This window comes from Thamnophis elegans, chromosome 15 (assembly GCF_009769535.1).
Source record: "Thamnophis elegans isolate rThaEle1 chromosome 15, rThaEle1.pri, whole genome shotgun sequence".
Classification (NCBI taxonomy): Eukaryota; Metazoa; Chordata; class Lepidosauria; order Squamata; family Colubridae; genus Thamnophis; species Thamnophis elegans.
In genome coordinates, this window is record NC_045555.1 from 14730259 (window position 1) to 14746952 (window position 16694).

The window sequence follows — 16694 nt, forward strand, 5'->3', positions numbered from 1 at the left end:
CTTGAACAAGAAGTTAACCAGAGTACGATGCAATACACTTTGATGTCAGAAAAGATCATTGAAACCAGGGCTGTCAAACCCGTGGCCTGCAGGCTGGATGCGTCACATGCTGGCCATGCCCGGTTTAGTGCTGTGACGACACGAGTTTGACACCCCTGATTTTAAACCCTCAAATCACTGGGGAAAGGATTGGCCAGGATCTTTTTTTTCAAGATCCCATATCTACCTGCTGAGATGGATTAGGAATGGGCACGGGGGTTAGTTTATGCCTGAAGGCGGGAGCAGATTTGGGCCTTGGTCTTTTGATTTCAGGCTCTTCCACTCTTTGAAAGCCAACGTCCTCTTCGCAGGATTTTCTGGAGGGCAAATGTCCAGGGTCTACCCCCTCTTCCCTGTAGTAATGTCCTGAGGGTCTCCCTCGCCCCTTGAGAAGGCAAGAGTCTGGCTTCAGTTCGATGGAGAGCGGGGGCTGGACTGCAGCTGGACTAGGAGGGGGTGAGCCCATTGTCACGGTAGACTCCGAGGCAGAACTGGCTTGCTGTTTGTGTTTAAATTTAATAGAATCACTTCTGGTTGGAGGTGTTGGAGGAGTGGAGATGGCTTCTGGTTTTGAAGTTTGGGCCGACAGTCCCAACATCGGATTGGGAGACAGATAATCCATTTTGGGAGGGGTCAGAGGTCTTTTGAAAGTGTCTGGGTCAAAGATGGATTTTCTTTGTTTGGGCTTTTTGTACACTGAGAATTTTTCTGTTTCTGCTGGAGCTACGTTGACCATAACTTTGGGCCATGTGCCACCACTGTGCTTCCCGCCTGGCCCTTTGTCTAAGGCACTCTCCAAAACAATGCAGTCTGCAACTGTGGGATCAAAGGAAAGCCTTTGGTTGTCCAAGTTCACTATCCCATAACTCGGGTCTCCATAGCCGTCTGGACCAAAGGATTCAAGGCTGTGTTCCGAATTACTGTGGCACTCGTGGGCCGTGTTCCGGTGGGAGTCACTATGTAAAACGCTACTGGAGAACGGTTTCAGACTGCAATACAAACCATTCTCTTGATCGCTCTGATCCTTCTTGACATCCATGATGTCCGGGTTGAAAATATCGGTTTGGGTTGAACTGTTGTGCTTTAAGTTTCTTTTATTTTGAACTTGTACTTCGGATGCGTGAACCCGGCCGTTGGAGATCTTCTCCGAATCCTTAAGATTTTCAAATATGTTCTGCCCACTCCAAGAGGAACTTGAGCTCTGAGGATAAACCTAGTTGGAGAAGAAGCAACATGAGTATGAATGAGTACAACATCAGTAGTGGCCAAAATTCCCAAAATTTTTGGGAAAAGTGTATTTTCTAAAACTAGCTAATAACACCACTTATTTTTTTTTGGGAGTAGTATCATAACATTATATATCAATGGAAAGATAATTTAATCAAGAATGTAATGCAATAACTTTTATGAAGGATTTGCTATTAGAATAGCAGTTATAAAAAAGAAAAGTGAAATGAGATATACAAGAATTATCACCATAGAAATAGAAATAGCAATTAGACTTATATACCGCTTCACAATGCATTACAGACCTCTGTAAGCAGTTTACTTGCCCCCAACAATCTGGCTCCTCATTTTACCCACCTAGGAAGGTGGAAGGCCGAGTCAACCTTGAGACTGGTGCGATTCGATCTGTCAAACAGCTGGCAGCCAGTGATCAGCAGAAGTAGCCTGCAGTACTGCATTCTAACCGCTGCATCACCACAGCAGTGGTTAGAGTGCAGTACTGTGCACGAGATATACAAAAATTATCACCATGTCAAGTTAATTCTTAGTTGGGTAACCTTTAGCATGAATTATGGCCTTACAACGTCTTCCCATGGAGTGAACCAAGTCTCTTAGTTCTGCAGCTGTGATAATGTGAAACAAGATTGAATGATTGCTACTATTAACTGGGTTTCATTGCTGGGTCGCTTCTGACTAACAAGTTTCTTTAGTCGGATCCATAGATTTTCAATTGGGTTAAGGTCTGGGCTATTTCCAGGCCATTCCAGCAGTGGAATATGATTATCTTGAAACTCAAAAAAAAGGTGGTGTTATTAGACATCAAACCTCAAAAATACACTTTTCCCAAAAGGTTTCCACAATTTTGGCCACTACTGTATATGCATATCTGCTGGTTCTTTAAGTAATGCTGAATAATATTCTACAGTTTGTAAAATATTTTGGACTAGATTTGAAAATATGAGAATGAATGATATATTATCCCACACAGCAAAGAGAAGCAGAGATGGTTAAACCAACTGTTTTATCCAAATAAGACATTATATTTGATTTTGTCTTTTATTTTGAAATTGCTTCCAGATTTTGTGTTTGCAAGGGAAGCGGGGAATGAAACTTTGATTCTGTTTTTTGTAAACTAGACAGGCTCATTGTTATAGAAATGGCTTGTATGTACTGTTGTGTAAAGGCAAAAGTTGTGGTTGTAATGTTGTTACCTTCTACTGTGCTAAAGAAAGTCAGAAGTCAATGCCTTTTTCTTTTTTTTCTTCCATTACACTCTGTCCCTTCTTTTTCCCTCCCTTTCTTCTTACTTTTCCAGGATTTTTTTCTTTGTATTTTACATTTTGTTAAACTAATACAAAGTTAAATCATGGGATGGAACACCGTCAGCAGGAAATTAGCAAGGCACTGCTACATAATTTATAGACATGGTTGTGTGATAAAGCAGTACCAAACTTACATATTGATCTACCAAGCTGTGGGTATGCTGCACTAAAATACATTAATATTTTGTACCTTTATATTGTTACAAGAAAAGCTGAATTCTAACAATCATATAAAATACACTGATTTTTGGAATTTATTCTGTCATTTGTATTATTTTTTATTAATTATGGGATGGGGAAAAACCCCACTAACAGAGTTTCCTTACCCTAAGCCCATGAAGGCAAACCTTTGGCATGCGTGCCACAGGTAGCACAAAGAGCCATATCTGTCAACACATGAGCCAGCAGCTCCAGCGCACATGTGCGTGCTGGCCAGCTGATTTCCGGCCTTTCGGAGGGCCGAGGGAAGCTGTTTTTGCCCTCCCCAGGCTTTAGGAAAGCCTCAGGAGCCCGGGGAGGGTGAAAAACAGGTCCAACGGGCCAACTGCAAGTTTGGAAATGAAAACAGCCTTCCCTGGAAGCCAGAAACGGATCATTTCTGAACTTTCCTGGAGCCTGGGGAGCGTGAAAACTGCCTCCTCCGGCCCCCTGGAGGAAATACCAAGCTCAGCTTGGAGATGAGTAGTGTGGTGCAGGTGCGTGTGTGTGTGCATGCATGTGCATGCATGTGGGGGGCACTTTGCATTATGTGTGCCGGCCCACCAATGCGCTATTGTGCACGCGTCCTCACTTTTTTGCCCAACAACAAAAAGGTTAGCCATCACTGCCTTCTAGAAGTGTTGGACTAAAACTTGTAAAATCCCAGAGAGTATATCCATTTAAAATAAGTACAGAGAAGTGAAATTCACTGCTCTAAGATCAAAGAACGGCCAAAATTTTGATGGCTTTAGAGTAAGGGTGTCAAACTCAAGGCCCAGGGCTCAGATCCGGCCCGTAGAGTGCTTAGATCTGGCCCAGCGGACTGGCCCACGGTGCCTCTGCCAGGGAAATTGGAGCCTGGGCTCTCCCAGCATCTATTTTCGCTGGCAGATGGTTGTAGGAGGGTTTCTGTTGGTGAATGCAGTTAATTCCCAATGTGTAAATCAAGAGGGGGTTTTCTTTGCAGGGAATCTGTTTCTTGCTTCTGTGAAGAACAGTAGGAATCATTTTTCTCAATCTTCTGGTATGTCATTATCATGTTCCGAGGAAGAAATGGGGATGGTGTATGGTGGAATGTAAGAAGAAGACCATTACAAAGGTGGTTGGTACAATGATTGGAACCCTCTCCTATTAAATAAATATTATTCACCGACAAAAAACTATGCACTCTTTATTCCTCGCTCACCTTCATCAATGAAAGCGTAAGGGACTCCCTGCAGTTCCGCAGAAGAGCTTCACATTCGGTCAGTGATTTATTATCTAGTGCAATGCCGTTTATCTGCAGGAAAAGGAAGAGTATCAAGCATGCAATTGTCAAGCAAACACTAGGATATTCACTGTATTCAATATTGGTCTTCCAGGTTCACTTTCCACACCCAGAAGGTTTTTTTGTCTATTCCTTTATTACTGCTTGGATAGGTAATTCTGCTTTGGGCAACCTCGGGAATCATAAACACAACATCAACAGTGGTTTGCATCAAATTTCAGTATTAGAATAGTAAGGCAAGCGAGAACAATTTTCTGAGCCAAAATGTCGGGCATGAAAGACCAGATCCACACAGGAAGGTACACGTAAAACTGATTTATTGCTTAACGCATTATACACAGGAACCTTCTCAACTATTAACACCCGCTTGGAGTTAGTTAAGAGTCAATGGAATTCACATTGTGGCTACGTAGGGATTCTAGACCAGTGTTAGTGAACCTTTCGGCACCTAGTGCCAAAATGGGAAGGTCTGTGTGTGAAACTGGAAGAGCAGCCGCCCAGTGTGCATGCGTGTGTGGGAAGATGATCTTCCAGTTTCTGGCGCGCGTATGCACACCTGTCACCTGGTTTTCCAGTTTTTGGCATGCATGCACAAAGACTAGGTGGCTGATGCGCATGCATGCGCCAGAAACTGGAAGGTCATCTTTCTGGTGTGTGCATGCACACTGGCAACTGCTCTCCCAGTTTCTGGCACTCCCGCATGTGTGAAGACCAGCTGGCCGACATGCCAGAACCTGGAAGAGCAACGGGTGACGGCTCGCCTGCCTAGAGAACTGGCTCTGCATGCCACTTCTGGCATGCGTGGCATAGGTTCGCCATCACAGTTCTAGGCTGATTCCTCTTTTAACTCCGCCTCCAAGTTCTGCCACTCCTTTCCCCTACACACAACACATTTTGGAAGACGAGGAACAAAATGGGCAAGGAGACCTGCAAATAGGTTCAGACCATGACTTCCATGTATATGGAAAGGGCCAGGATGTTCTTCTCCTCGTTAGAACAATTAATCAGTGGAACAATCTGCCTCCATAAGTTGTGAATGCTCCAACACTGGAAGTTTTTAAGAAGATGTTGGACATCCATTTGTCTGAAATGGTGTAGGATTTCCTGTCTAGGCAGGGGATTGGACTAGAAGACCTCCAAGGTCCCTTCCAACTCTGCTATTCTATTCTATTCTATTCTATTCTATTCTATTCTATTCTATTCCTACTCCTCTCCCTTTTTCTGCTAAACCTATTTAGTGCTGCAGTTTTTGTACAGATAACCCTTGACACAAACAGTCATTTAGCAATTGTTAAAAATGACGACTGACCCGAAAAATAGGGCTTACCACTCAGATCAGAAGTTCTGATGGTTAGGCCCCTTCCATGGTCATGTGACTCCACTTTGGGTGCCTGCAAACCCGGCCACATTTGTAGCTGTATGCAACATCCAGTTACCATGTTTTATGACCGTTTTCCCCCAAAACTGGCAGCTATTTCCAGTTTTCGGCAAAACCGTGCTTGTAGCCATCAGGTCACTTAATGACATTTATCAAGTACTTTACAACCAGTATGTTTGTTTGTTTGCTTACCAACCGCTAGATAGTTAGCATGTGACTTTAGAAGAAATGATTTCTGCTTAATAGGCTAATAGGCTTCAACTCTTGCTCGATTTGAATTTCTGTCCTGAAAAGATTGAAAAGTAACTTACAGCAATGATCCTATCTCCCACAGTGAGGGATCCATCCTTGGCAGCTGGACTGCCACTCGTTAGGGTGGCGACAAAAATTCCATTTTCCAGACCAATTCCACTCTCTGAAATGGAGCAGCCAAGGTGAATTTATTAGCAATTCTCTCACACAAAGCTTACTGGCATGCACAATCAGTCTTTGCTTATAGCCATGTTTGAGGGTTTGAGTGTGTGTTCCATGCCTGCTTCCTTGCAAAACGAAGCCTGGACTGGTCGAACCAGCCTTAGTCACCCAAATCTGTTCACCAGTGGTGAAGTTCAATTTTTTTTACTACCAGTTCAGTGGGCATGGCTTGGTGGGCGTGGCAAGGGAAGGATACTGCAAAATCTCCATTCCCACCCCACTCTGGGGCCAGCCAGAGGTGGCATTTGCAGGTTCTCCAAACTACTCAAAATTTGCACTACCGGTTCTCAGAAGCTGTCAGAATCTGCTGGATTTCACCCCTGCTATTCAGCATTCAGCATACATTTTCAGAATTCTGAAGGTTTAATATGTTTTCTTTATAGCAATAGCACTTAGACTTATATACCACTTCACAGTGCTATTACAGCTCTAAGCAGTTTACAGAGTCAGCCTATTGCCCCAACAATCTGGGTCCTCATTTTACCCACTTCGGAAGGATGGAAGGCTGAGTCAGTAGAAATAGTACTTAGACTTATATACCACTTCATAGTTCTTTTACAGTACTCGGCAAGTGGTTTACAGAGTTAGCATCTTACCCCCAATAATCTGGGTCCTCAGAAGGAAGGATGGAAGGCTGAGTCAACCTTGAGCCAATCAGAATCGAACTGCTAACAGTGAGCAGTGAGTTAGCCTGCAGTACTGCATTTTAACCACTGCACCACCTTGGCTCTTTACAGAAATGAACTGGTTATTTCTCTTCTAATTTAACCAGTACAGTCCCCTTGGTATGCATCTATCATTTGAGCAGCTGATCTACCTTGTTTCTACCTTACCTGTAGGTGAAATCTTTGATGTAAGTCTACAATGGTAACTCTTGAAAACACACAATTTTGTTTTGAGTTCTCAACATCTGGCAGCAACTGGATGACTTTAGAAACTAAGCAAAGCCTGGTTTGGTCAGGATTTGAATGTTAAAACTCCAAATGTCAGGGATCAAGCTAAATTGAGAAGGTCTTTTTAAATCATCCAGAATGATACCTTATTACTGCCAAGAAAAGCACTGTATACCAGTGGTGGGATTCAAATTTTTTTACTACCGGGTCTGTGGGCGTGGTTTGTTGGACGTGGCTTGATAGGCATGGCAGGGGAAGGATACTGCAAAATCCCCATTGCATCCCGATCAGCTGGGACTCAGGAGGCAGAGAATAGATGGGGGCGGGGCCAATCAAGAGTTGGCATTTACTGGTTCTCCGAACTACTCAAAATTTCTGCTACCAGTTCTCCAGAACTGGTCAGAACCTGCTGAACACCACCTCTGCTATATACATTGAAATCCATGAATCAAACTGATCCAACTGAAGAATTGGAATTGGAAGAATTAGAGGGTCCTTCGAATTTAGGAAAGTCGGTATCCTAAGAGCTACTGTACATTGCAATACAACCACAGCTGTTGCAAAAATGAAATTCTGATGTTTTAGGTCACTTAAACACAGTAGAAAACATCTTCCATTAACAGACATTTCAATCTCAAACCAGGAAACCATACCAACGTACTTATTCACTTTGGTAGCAAATCCATGAAGAATGCAGTGGAAATATTGACTGGATCTCTGAATATTTGTTAGCTGGCAACATCTATAAATAACCACAGAGTCCAAAGCAGCACGAGGGCCTCACCTTTATGGCCTGAAAGGTTGATGTGCAGCGGAGTGACCACCTTCCCTCCTAAGGACTTTCTTCGGCGAACCAGCATATTGATAATTCCTCCGCCATTAAGGACTGCTTTGATCACTTGCTTTTTGTCTTTGTTGGTGAGATCTACGTCATTTATCTTCAGGAGCCAATCGTTCACCCTGGATTAATTAGAGAAAAACACATGACCTTTGACATGACCAAACATACTGTATTTTTCGGAGTATATGAGACACACTCCCCTCTCCCCAAACGAGGGTGAAAATTTGGGTGCATCTTATACACTGAATGTAGTCCTGCCTACCTGCCGGCCCCCACCCTTTGGCCTCTGCCTCCCATCAATTTGGTTCCTTGCAGCAAACAGCCTATTTCAGTTTCAGCTTCAGCACAGCTTGATTAGCACGATCAGCTGATTGTTGGTTGGATCGGCCTCCTGACGATTAGCTGTTTCAGGCTGCATGGATTGCCATTCCCTATTGCCGCCTCTGCGCGCCCCGAAACTGAAACATGCTATTTGCTGCAAGGAAGCAAATTGCTGGCAAGCAGAGGCAGATTTTTTGTTTCCTTGTGCTAATCAGGCTAAACTGAAACTGAAACTGTCTGTTGCTGCAAGGAAGCAAATTGCTGGAAGCAGAGGCAGATTTTTTTTCTTGTTTTCCTCCCGAAAAGCTAGGTGCGTCTTATACTTCGGAGCGTCTTATACTCTGAAAAATACAGTACTTTTGTTAAAGGTCACACAACTTTGTTCAGAATCCACAATCGTTGTGGGCTCGTTCATTCTTGACCTTCTCATTTTAGAATATCAGCTTCTTAAGCCCTTCATTTATAACTGCACCCTGGGATTTCTCCAAATAACCCCGAATTTCATGTCCCTACCACAAAATGAGCCGAATCATGCCATGATATATAGACATTCTCTTTCAACAAATAATTTCTCCCTTGCAAGATTCAATAGACCACCCATCATCATCTTCCAACGTTGGCACATCTTAAAATTTATCCATTCATTTTGCTATCTTTGGAAATCAAGATGCAACCAACATTTTAGCTATTCCATTTCTTTTGGGCATCGACAGATAAGTAGGCTTCATATTTATGTGTTCCTGGCAAATGTAACCGCCAACTACCCTTGTGGTTCTTCATGAATTTATTTATATACTAGCAGATAACCTGGTGTTGCTTGGGTTTTTATTTATAGGGGGAAAATGTCCAAACCAAACGTAATTTCTAATGTTGGATTTTCCACCTTACCAGAGAGAGGCCCCTTGTGGAGTACTACGAATCCATTACCACAGCAACTCCACTGTGCTGTACAGTAGAAGCCATTTTACAGCAGTACAGTAGAAGTCCTTTTAAAGCAAAACAGGCTGTATCTTAACAGAATACCCCCCCACTGAGGAACGTTAGGGGTGTTTTTTTTCAAGAGAGTAAGTCATCTGTGTACCAAGTTTGGTTGAAATTGCTTGAGGTGTTCCAGAGTTATGCTGGAACACCCCCCCCCCCCAATATATATATATACATATATATGTTTATAAAGAGATTCACTTATTGATAATGACAAGTTATAATGACTAGCGATTATTACGATTTATCATTATTCTCTTGCTTTGCAAGTACATTGAGAGCTTCTGCACCGGAGACAAATTCTTTGTGGGTCTAATCACACTTGATCAACATAAAAATATTCCATTCAAATAAAAGTACTCAATTCAACTCAAGGGTTTGGACTAACTACCCACAGTATACCTTAATCGTCCATCCGCAATACTTCCTTTATCGACTTTGGTAACAAAAATTCCACAGTCTCCAGGAAGGTAAGGTTCATTCACTCCTTCGGCCACATCAAAACCAAGAGCCTTCAAATCCATGTCCTCCTAAAAGATACGAACGCAACACACATCACCTGTAGTGGTTTTATACTAAAGACGTGAGCAGAAGTCAGATGTTACTTTCCATCCTAGCTCTGTTTGCTGGAAACTTCCAAGGAGCACAGCTCTATTGCCAACCTATGGCCAATAGGTAAAAATAAAATATCCCAATAAAAAAGAACACAGACAAACCACAAGCAATAAATCTTACTTTAAGATCAGAGATTTATTTGATGAGCAATTTGGAACTTGAATAGCCAACATAGCAATGCAATTCCACAACAAAACTTACATTATTAAGCCATTGCAATGGGAACCAATGACAGATAGCAAGTCCTACCAGGACTGCTATTGGGCAAAGGGCACCATTCTCATCTCAAGTCACATTTCTTATATTTTCTTTTTTTACTGACATACACATTCCATAGTTTCACTTCCTTTCTTACATACTTACTGGCCGTCCCTCTCTGCAAACACCCGTGTCCATTTGAAGCTCTCAGCCATTCATTACTTTCAATTCCTCATTTCCCACCATCTCGTTCTTCCTGCTCTAAATCTATCCGTACAAGTACATACTTTGCAGAAAACGCAGCACACAAGTCAGCCCATTAGAAATATCTCTGGTACATTTTGCAATTATGTTAGTTTAAAAAAAATGGTTCAGTGAAGCCTGTAAGCTCACTCCTATGCCTTATTACCTGCAACTTTCCAATGGATAGAAGTCTCTTCTCACACCGTGGATTTCAACTTACCCTGTCTTTCTCAAACTCTACTACTTCTGTTTCCCACTCCATTGAATCTGTGTCAATAGCGGAATCGTGGGAACTGTGAGCCATCAGCTGTCGAAACCTTGCTTCTTTTTCCAACTGATTCTCCATCTTCTCTCTGTTGGAAAGTTGAACATCACAATCAAACGAAAGGGTAACTTATTTTTTTTCTCACCCTTATATGCTCTGGATGACAGAATGAACGTCCTGATTTCAATGCTGGATTCCTTATGTTCTGATTTAATGTAATCCCGATCGCTGTTTAATAGGCAGGTGATTAAAAAAAAAAAAGCTACCTTGAAAGAAATCTGCTAAGTCAGCAAACAAGGAATCTCTCCTAGCCCATTTAGATAGGAGAGTCGTGATTTGTTTGTCTTCCAATTCAAAGTTTGTCCTATAAACAGATCCATTCTTTCCTTCTTTCCCACATTTTGTGGGTTCTCAGGTTTTAATACATGTTTTTACCCATAACACATTACATATGCTTATTACAAAAGTATGTGGCTCTTTCTCCCTCTCCTTCCTTCCCTCCCTCTCTCCATATATCATGCACACATTCGCAACGTGTGAAATTACTGCATTTGAAATTAAACAATATAGATAGTCCTTGATTTACAACCATTTTTAAAATGTCTATGGAGATTCTCCATCATCCAGGTCAGAGCTGTCCCAAAGGTGCTTTTTTTTTCAAGAGGCCACTGGACTTTCTGGTTTTCCTTGAAGAGGTTTCGCTGCTCATTCAAGAAGCTTCTTCAGCTCTGAGTGAAACGTCTTTGAAGAAAAACGAGAAAGTCCAGTTGCTGCTTGAAAAAGCACCTTTGGGACAACCATTTGTTTAGTGACCAAGGTTACAACGGCAGTGAAAAAAATGACTTGTGACCATTTTCACACGTATGTTACTTGGCAAGTAACTCATATTTATAATGATTTGATTGTCCCAGGCTCACTTAAACACGGAGGAACCGTGGTGGTGCAGTGGTTAGAATGCAGTATTGCAGGCTAACTCTGCCCACTGCCAGAAGTTCAGCAGTTTGATCCTGACCGGCTCAAGATTGACCCATCCTTCCATCCTTCTGTGGTTGGTAAAATGAGGAACCAGATTGTTGGGGGCAACAACAATGACTCTTGTAAACCACTTAGAGAGGGCTGTAAAGCACTGTGAAGCGGTATATAAGTCTAAGTGCTATTGCTATTTACAACCATCTCAGCCGGATTCTGACAAGCCAAGTCAATGGGAAAGCCGGATTCATTTAACAACAGTATATGACTAACATAACAACTGCAGCGATTCACTGAACAACTGTGGCAAGAAAAGTTGTAAAATGGGGCAAAGTTCACTTAATGACTCTCTCGTTTAGCAACAGAATGGTTGGGCTCAATTGTGGTGGTAAGTCGAGGGCACACTATTAAACATCCTGTCCTATTCCAAGGGTTGCTGTGGGAAAGAAAGACCAGACACTGTTGCAGCCCACCAGTGGCCACCGGATCTGGCAGCAGATTCAGACAGTGAGGAGGTTGGGGAGGAACATGGGCCAGTCCTGGAGTCTGGGGAAGGCTCTAATGAGGGCTCTGCACTGGAGGCAGAGATGGGGCCAGAGCCGTCTGACAGTTATCAGCTGCCTTCGGAGTCAGAGATCAGTGGGGCAAAAGAATAGCTGGAGCCTGTTCCCAGTGTGCGCATGTGCAGACCTGCCAGGAGAAGGGAACAGCTAAGGAACAAGGGACGACTCAGGAATAAAGCCACAGGTGGATGGTGAATGGCTTCTCCCATAGGGAATAAAGGGAAGTGAAAGGGGAGTGGAGTTTGCAGGAGACAATTAGTTCAATTTATCAGGTGAAGATCTGTTCCTGATTTTTTGCCAAGTAATTGCTGCTACAGAGTGGCGTTTGGAAGATATCGGCCTGGCAGCTCTCCAAGCCTGATAAAAGTCTGCAGTTGTGAAATCTCTTAAAAAACTGTTGACCAGGACTTTGCTGGAGGGGAATTCACTTTAAACTAAATAAAAGGGGTTTTATCGGGACGAGGAATCGGCTTCGTGCTTATGGGAAAATTAGGTCAGAACAGACACAGAGGATGCAAAGAGTTTTTTATAACGCACTTCAGTTCCTTCAATTCACGTCCAGCATCGTTCTTCTGCTTCCTCATGTCATCCAGATTACGAAGAGCTTCTGCCAAGTCACTCACGGCTCGATCTCTTTCCCGCCTCAGGTTATCGCACAAAGTCCTTCAAAGAAATTGAAACACAATGTGAGAGGATTGCAAGGTTACACAGGAGTCCCCACCAACCTCTATCCTGTCAGGCCTGGAAGCCATCTTTTACATTTGGGCCTTCTGGCCTGCCACATTTAATGCTGTGAAAAATGGGAGGGGGAAATTATATGGAGTATGGGAGATATATAGTCGAAATAACATTCCTTTCTCAGAGAGTCAAGGACATCTTGCCCTGCAGCTGCGATGGTGTCACTGGGAAGCATCTCCAATTGGGATGTTGCCTTGATTGGACTATGTGATGGACATGTGGGTGCTGGGCAGGGATTTGAACTTTCTTTTGGGTGGGAAAAACCTGGAAGTTTTCAGATTCGGGTTTCCCCAGATGTGCTAATATGACATCTCTAATAAAAGGGAACTTTGGGGAAACTCAAGTCTCAGAGTCTTCGTTTGTTGGGGGAGGGGTGTTACTTGGAACCCTGACACATTCCCCTTTGCCGTATGATAGACTACAGACTTACAACCGTTCTTTCAGTGACCATTCAAAGTTACAATAGCACTGAAAAAAGAAACTTAGGGCCGCTTTTCACAGTTTTATGACTTTTATGGAATCCCCCCCCCCCCCGATAACAATTCAGACGCTTGGCCACTGATTCATATTTATGATGGTCGTAGTGCTCCAGCGTCACGTGATTTCACCCTTTTGCGGTCTTTTGATAAGCAAGGTGAATAAGGAGTGTGGAACTAACTTATCAACTGTGGTGATTCACTTGACAACGGAGACAAGAAAAGTCATAAATATGTGTCTTCCAGGGTTCCAATTAACACCCTTAATGAAAGAAGACTCCGAGGCTTGAAGTTCCTCAAAGTTCCATTTTATTTGAGTTGTCATATTGGCACATCTGGGGAAACCTGAATCTGAAAGCTTCCAGGTTTTCCCCATCCAAACAAAAGTTCAAATCCCTGCCCAGCACCCACATATCCATCACATGGCACAATCAGGCATCATCCCAACTGGAGATGCCTCCCAGACACACCCATCCAGGTGGAGGGCAAGATGCCCTTGACTCTCTGAGAAAAGAATGTTATTTAGACTATATCTCTCCCATATGCCTCATAATCCCTCCCCCCCGCATTTTCCCACAGCATCAAATGTGGCAGCCTGAAGGCCCAATGCAGAAGATGGCTTTGAGGCCTGATAGCTTGCTTAACAAATGTCTCACTTAACAACAGAAGTGTTGGGCTCAATTGTGGTCGTAAGTCACGGAAACTGTTTCCTCCCACCCGTGGTTTCAAAAGTGCATTTCTAGTCTTCCTGCACAGTTAAAAACCCTGTTTGGGACTAATGTATGGTGGGCATACCGTATGCTTTCTCGTTCTGAAACGATTTTATCCCGTTCCTGGAACGCCCAGTCTCGTCTGCATTTGGCTACTTCTGCCTCCTGCGTGGCTTCTTTCAGCTCCTGTGACATGGCCTCGTACTGCTTCCGAAGCATTTCTATTTCTTTGTTTGCTCTTTCTATATCCAGCGTGGCCGAATCTTGGATCTAAGAATCAGAAGCCACCACAAGACAATTAGATTTATTCAGATTTAGATTTTATTCAGTTTGTATGCCGCCCTATTCCCGAGAGACTCAGGGCGGCTAACAATCAGAAAGGGAAGGGGGTACAAAATAAAAATAAAAAGACAAACAGTTTAAAAACACACAACAGTCGTAACCTCGGCTGGGGCTGAAAGATTTAACTGCCCCAGGGCTGCCGGAACAGCCAGGTCTTAGTAGCTTTGCTACTTAGACAATACGAAAACATGGGTGTACGAAGCTGAGGACGGAACTGCCTTGGGGCACTTTTTCTGCAGCTATCGGTTGCCTAGTATGGTTGAGCAATTCACAATTGTCAGCAATTTTGGACTCAGTAATAGTCATAAGTTGACGGTTTACCTGCTGTTTATAAACCAGTCACGATTCCGATATAAATTAAATGCATATTACCCGCTGATGGGCATAGAAAAAGAGAACCTCCAAGGAAACAGAATCCCACATTGCAATTTTTACAAGATTAACACTGTTACCTGGCGAGCTTGATAGTATTCTCTTAATAAATGGTCTCTTTGGATGATGGCTTCTGTCCTCTCCTTCCGGGCGACATCCCTCTCTTCCTTCACGGTCTCGATATCCTTACACGCCTGGTCCAGTTCCTTCTGGGCCTCGGCCTTGTCCTTCACTTCGTGGCAGTATTTCTCTAAGAGCTCGTTCCTTTCACAAATGGCTCGATCTCGTTCCACCAGAGCAGAATTCAGCTCCTGAAATGGAAGCAACCCTTGAAAGGTTGGTCAAGTGCAGAAGGAAACTCTTTCATGTGGATGAACACACACTGAACTCTTAAAAGCACTGGGGGGTTGATCAAAAGACACTCTAATCTCTGGACATGTAACAGAAGTTGGTTTTAAAAAAAATACTTTTCTATTTATTACCGTATTTTTTGGACTATAAGATGCTCCCAAGTATAAGACCCACTTAGCTTTTGGGGAGGAAAACAAGAAAAAAAATTCTGCCTCTGCCTCCCAGCAATTTGTCTCCTTGCAGCAAACAGCCTGGTCAGCTTTAGCACATCCTGATTTAGCACATGGTGGTTGGCTTGGCCTCCTGAAATACCGCCAATTAGCTGTTCTAGGCTGCGGGGATCACCATTGCTGCCCACCTCCGCTGCCGCCTATTGCTGCTTCCGCGTGTCCCCTTTTCGACCTTCGCGCGTCCCATTTTCGGCCCATTCTAGGTGGCAGGGATTGCTCCCATCTATCCCCGCTGCATGGAATGGGCCAAAAACAGGATGCATGGAGGCTGAAAATGGGGGGGGGGTGCAAAAGCAGCGATAGGTGGCAGCAGCGATAGGTGGCAGTGGCGATGGGTGGCGACAGAAGGCAGGCAGGCAGGCAGGCAGGAAGGAAGGAACTGATGGGATAATGGAAGAATGATTGAACTAAGTCATTCATCTCAAATCAAGTTAGAATTTCTTCTTTGATCAATGGGAAATAGTATTATTTTAAATAATAAAGTTTCTTTGTATCCATTGGACATTATCTTAACATCTAACAACTTGCATTAATTCTTTTAACTGAAAAGCACCCAAATGTCATTGCCAATTTCTTATGCTAAATCTTTCTCTTATGCTAAATCTTACACCATGCTTTTTATGTAAATCTAAGCTTTCTAAAAATATATAATTATATATAAGTATGTATTCATTATCAATGGGACCTGTAGTCTGTGAAGTGAAAATAAATGATAAGAAGTAATTTTGACTGCAGCTGCTCTGCTAAGTAATAGGAGTTAAAACTGTTGCTATGACAAGTTCTATTTTAATCTAACGGAGAAGAGGACCATAATTATGTTTCTTCAAGTGTCATCAATCCTATGAAACAATTACTCTTAAACATCTAAATCTACTTGAATTGATATGAAATCCGATAGCTTTTTGAAGATATATCTGGGATTAAGCAGAAAACAACGTATCTGCCTTAAATTTTTAATCTGCTATTGTAGGGAATTTCTTCATAACACTTATAGTTTTTTAAAAAAATCTTATTTTCAACTCAAGCACATGGTTAGGATAGGAATTTCACTGTCATAATATTAATCATTGATTTGCAAAATTTTAAAAGGCTCTCTTTTCAGACAGCTACATGGAAGACAAGTATCAAGGTATATGAATATCCAGTGATATCCATTCATAGCTCTACGGGTATTAAGACAACATTCTTTTGAACATCAGGAGATGCAAATAGAACTTGTTTTTCTAGCCTTACAAAGGTGTCTGGCTGGCTAATGTGGAAACAGGATGCCTGTTATTCTGTTCTGTTATTATATATAACAGAACTGAGCTAAACTTGGGGAAAACATGTTATATTTAAACCCCAGAAGATGGCAGCATCTGGCTGATCTTGATGTATAAGCTGAAAAAGTTAAGCAATATCACATCCAATAAGTACTTTGATGTGAGATCCTATAGACTACAGTATTTTTCGGAGTATAAGACGCACCCAGGTTTTGAAGAGGCATTTTTTTAAAAAAATAGTAGGTAGGTAGGGAGAGAGAGAGGGGGGGGGGATACAGTAGGGAGGGAGGGAGGGAGGGAGAGAGTGTGTAGATAGGTAGGTATGTAGAGGAATATATATAGAGAAATAGAGATAGAAATGGTGTATAAGATGCACCCGGATTTTCAGCCTCTTTTTAGAGGAAAAAAGGTGCGTCTTA

At 42.7% G+C, this 16694-nt stretch overlaps 1 protein-coding gene across 4 annotated transcripts in view; it reads right to left on the reverse strand.

Annotated features, from left to right (window-relative positions):
• The window catches only part of DLG5 (discs large MAGUK scaffold protein 5), a 132795-nt gene that overhangs the window by 40364 nt on the left and 75737 nt on the right, over positions 1 to 16694 (reverse strand). For all 4 annotated transcript variants that reach the window (XM_032231790.1, XM_032231789.1, XM_032231788.1 and 1 more), the window contains 9 exons: positions 14513 to 14743; positions 13804 to 13988; positions 12332 to 12457; positions 10218 to 10350; positions 9344 to 9471; positions 7583 to 7758; positions 5743 to 5846; positions 3973 to 4065; positions 227 to 1252 (listed from right to left, as the gene is read on the reverse strand). In XM_032231790.1, the coding sequence (XP_032087681.1) occupies positions 227 to 1252; positions 3973 to 4065; positions 5743 to 5846; positions 7583 to 7758; positions 9344 to 9471; positions 10218 to 10350; positions 12332 to 12457; positions 13804 to 13988; positions 14513 to 14743 (2202 nt within the window). The remainder of the gene's footprint in view (positions 1 to 226; positions 1253 to 3972; positions 4066 to 5742; positions 5847 to 7582; positions 7759 to 9343; positions 9472 to 10217; positions 10351 to 12331; positions 12458 to 13803; positions 13989 to 14512; positions 14744 to 16694) is intronic.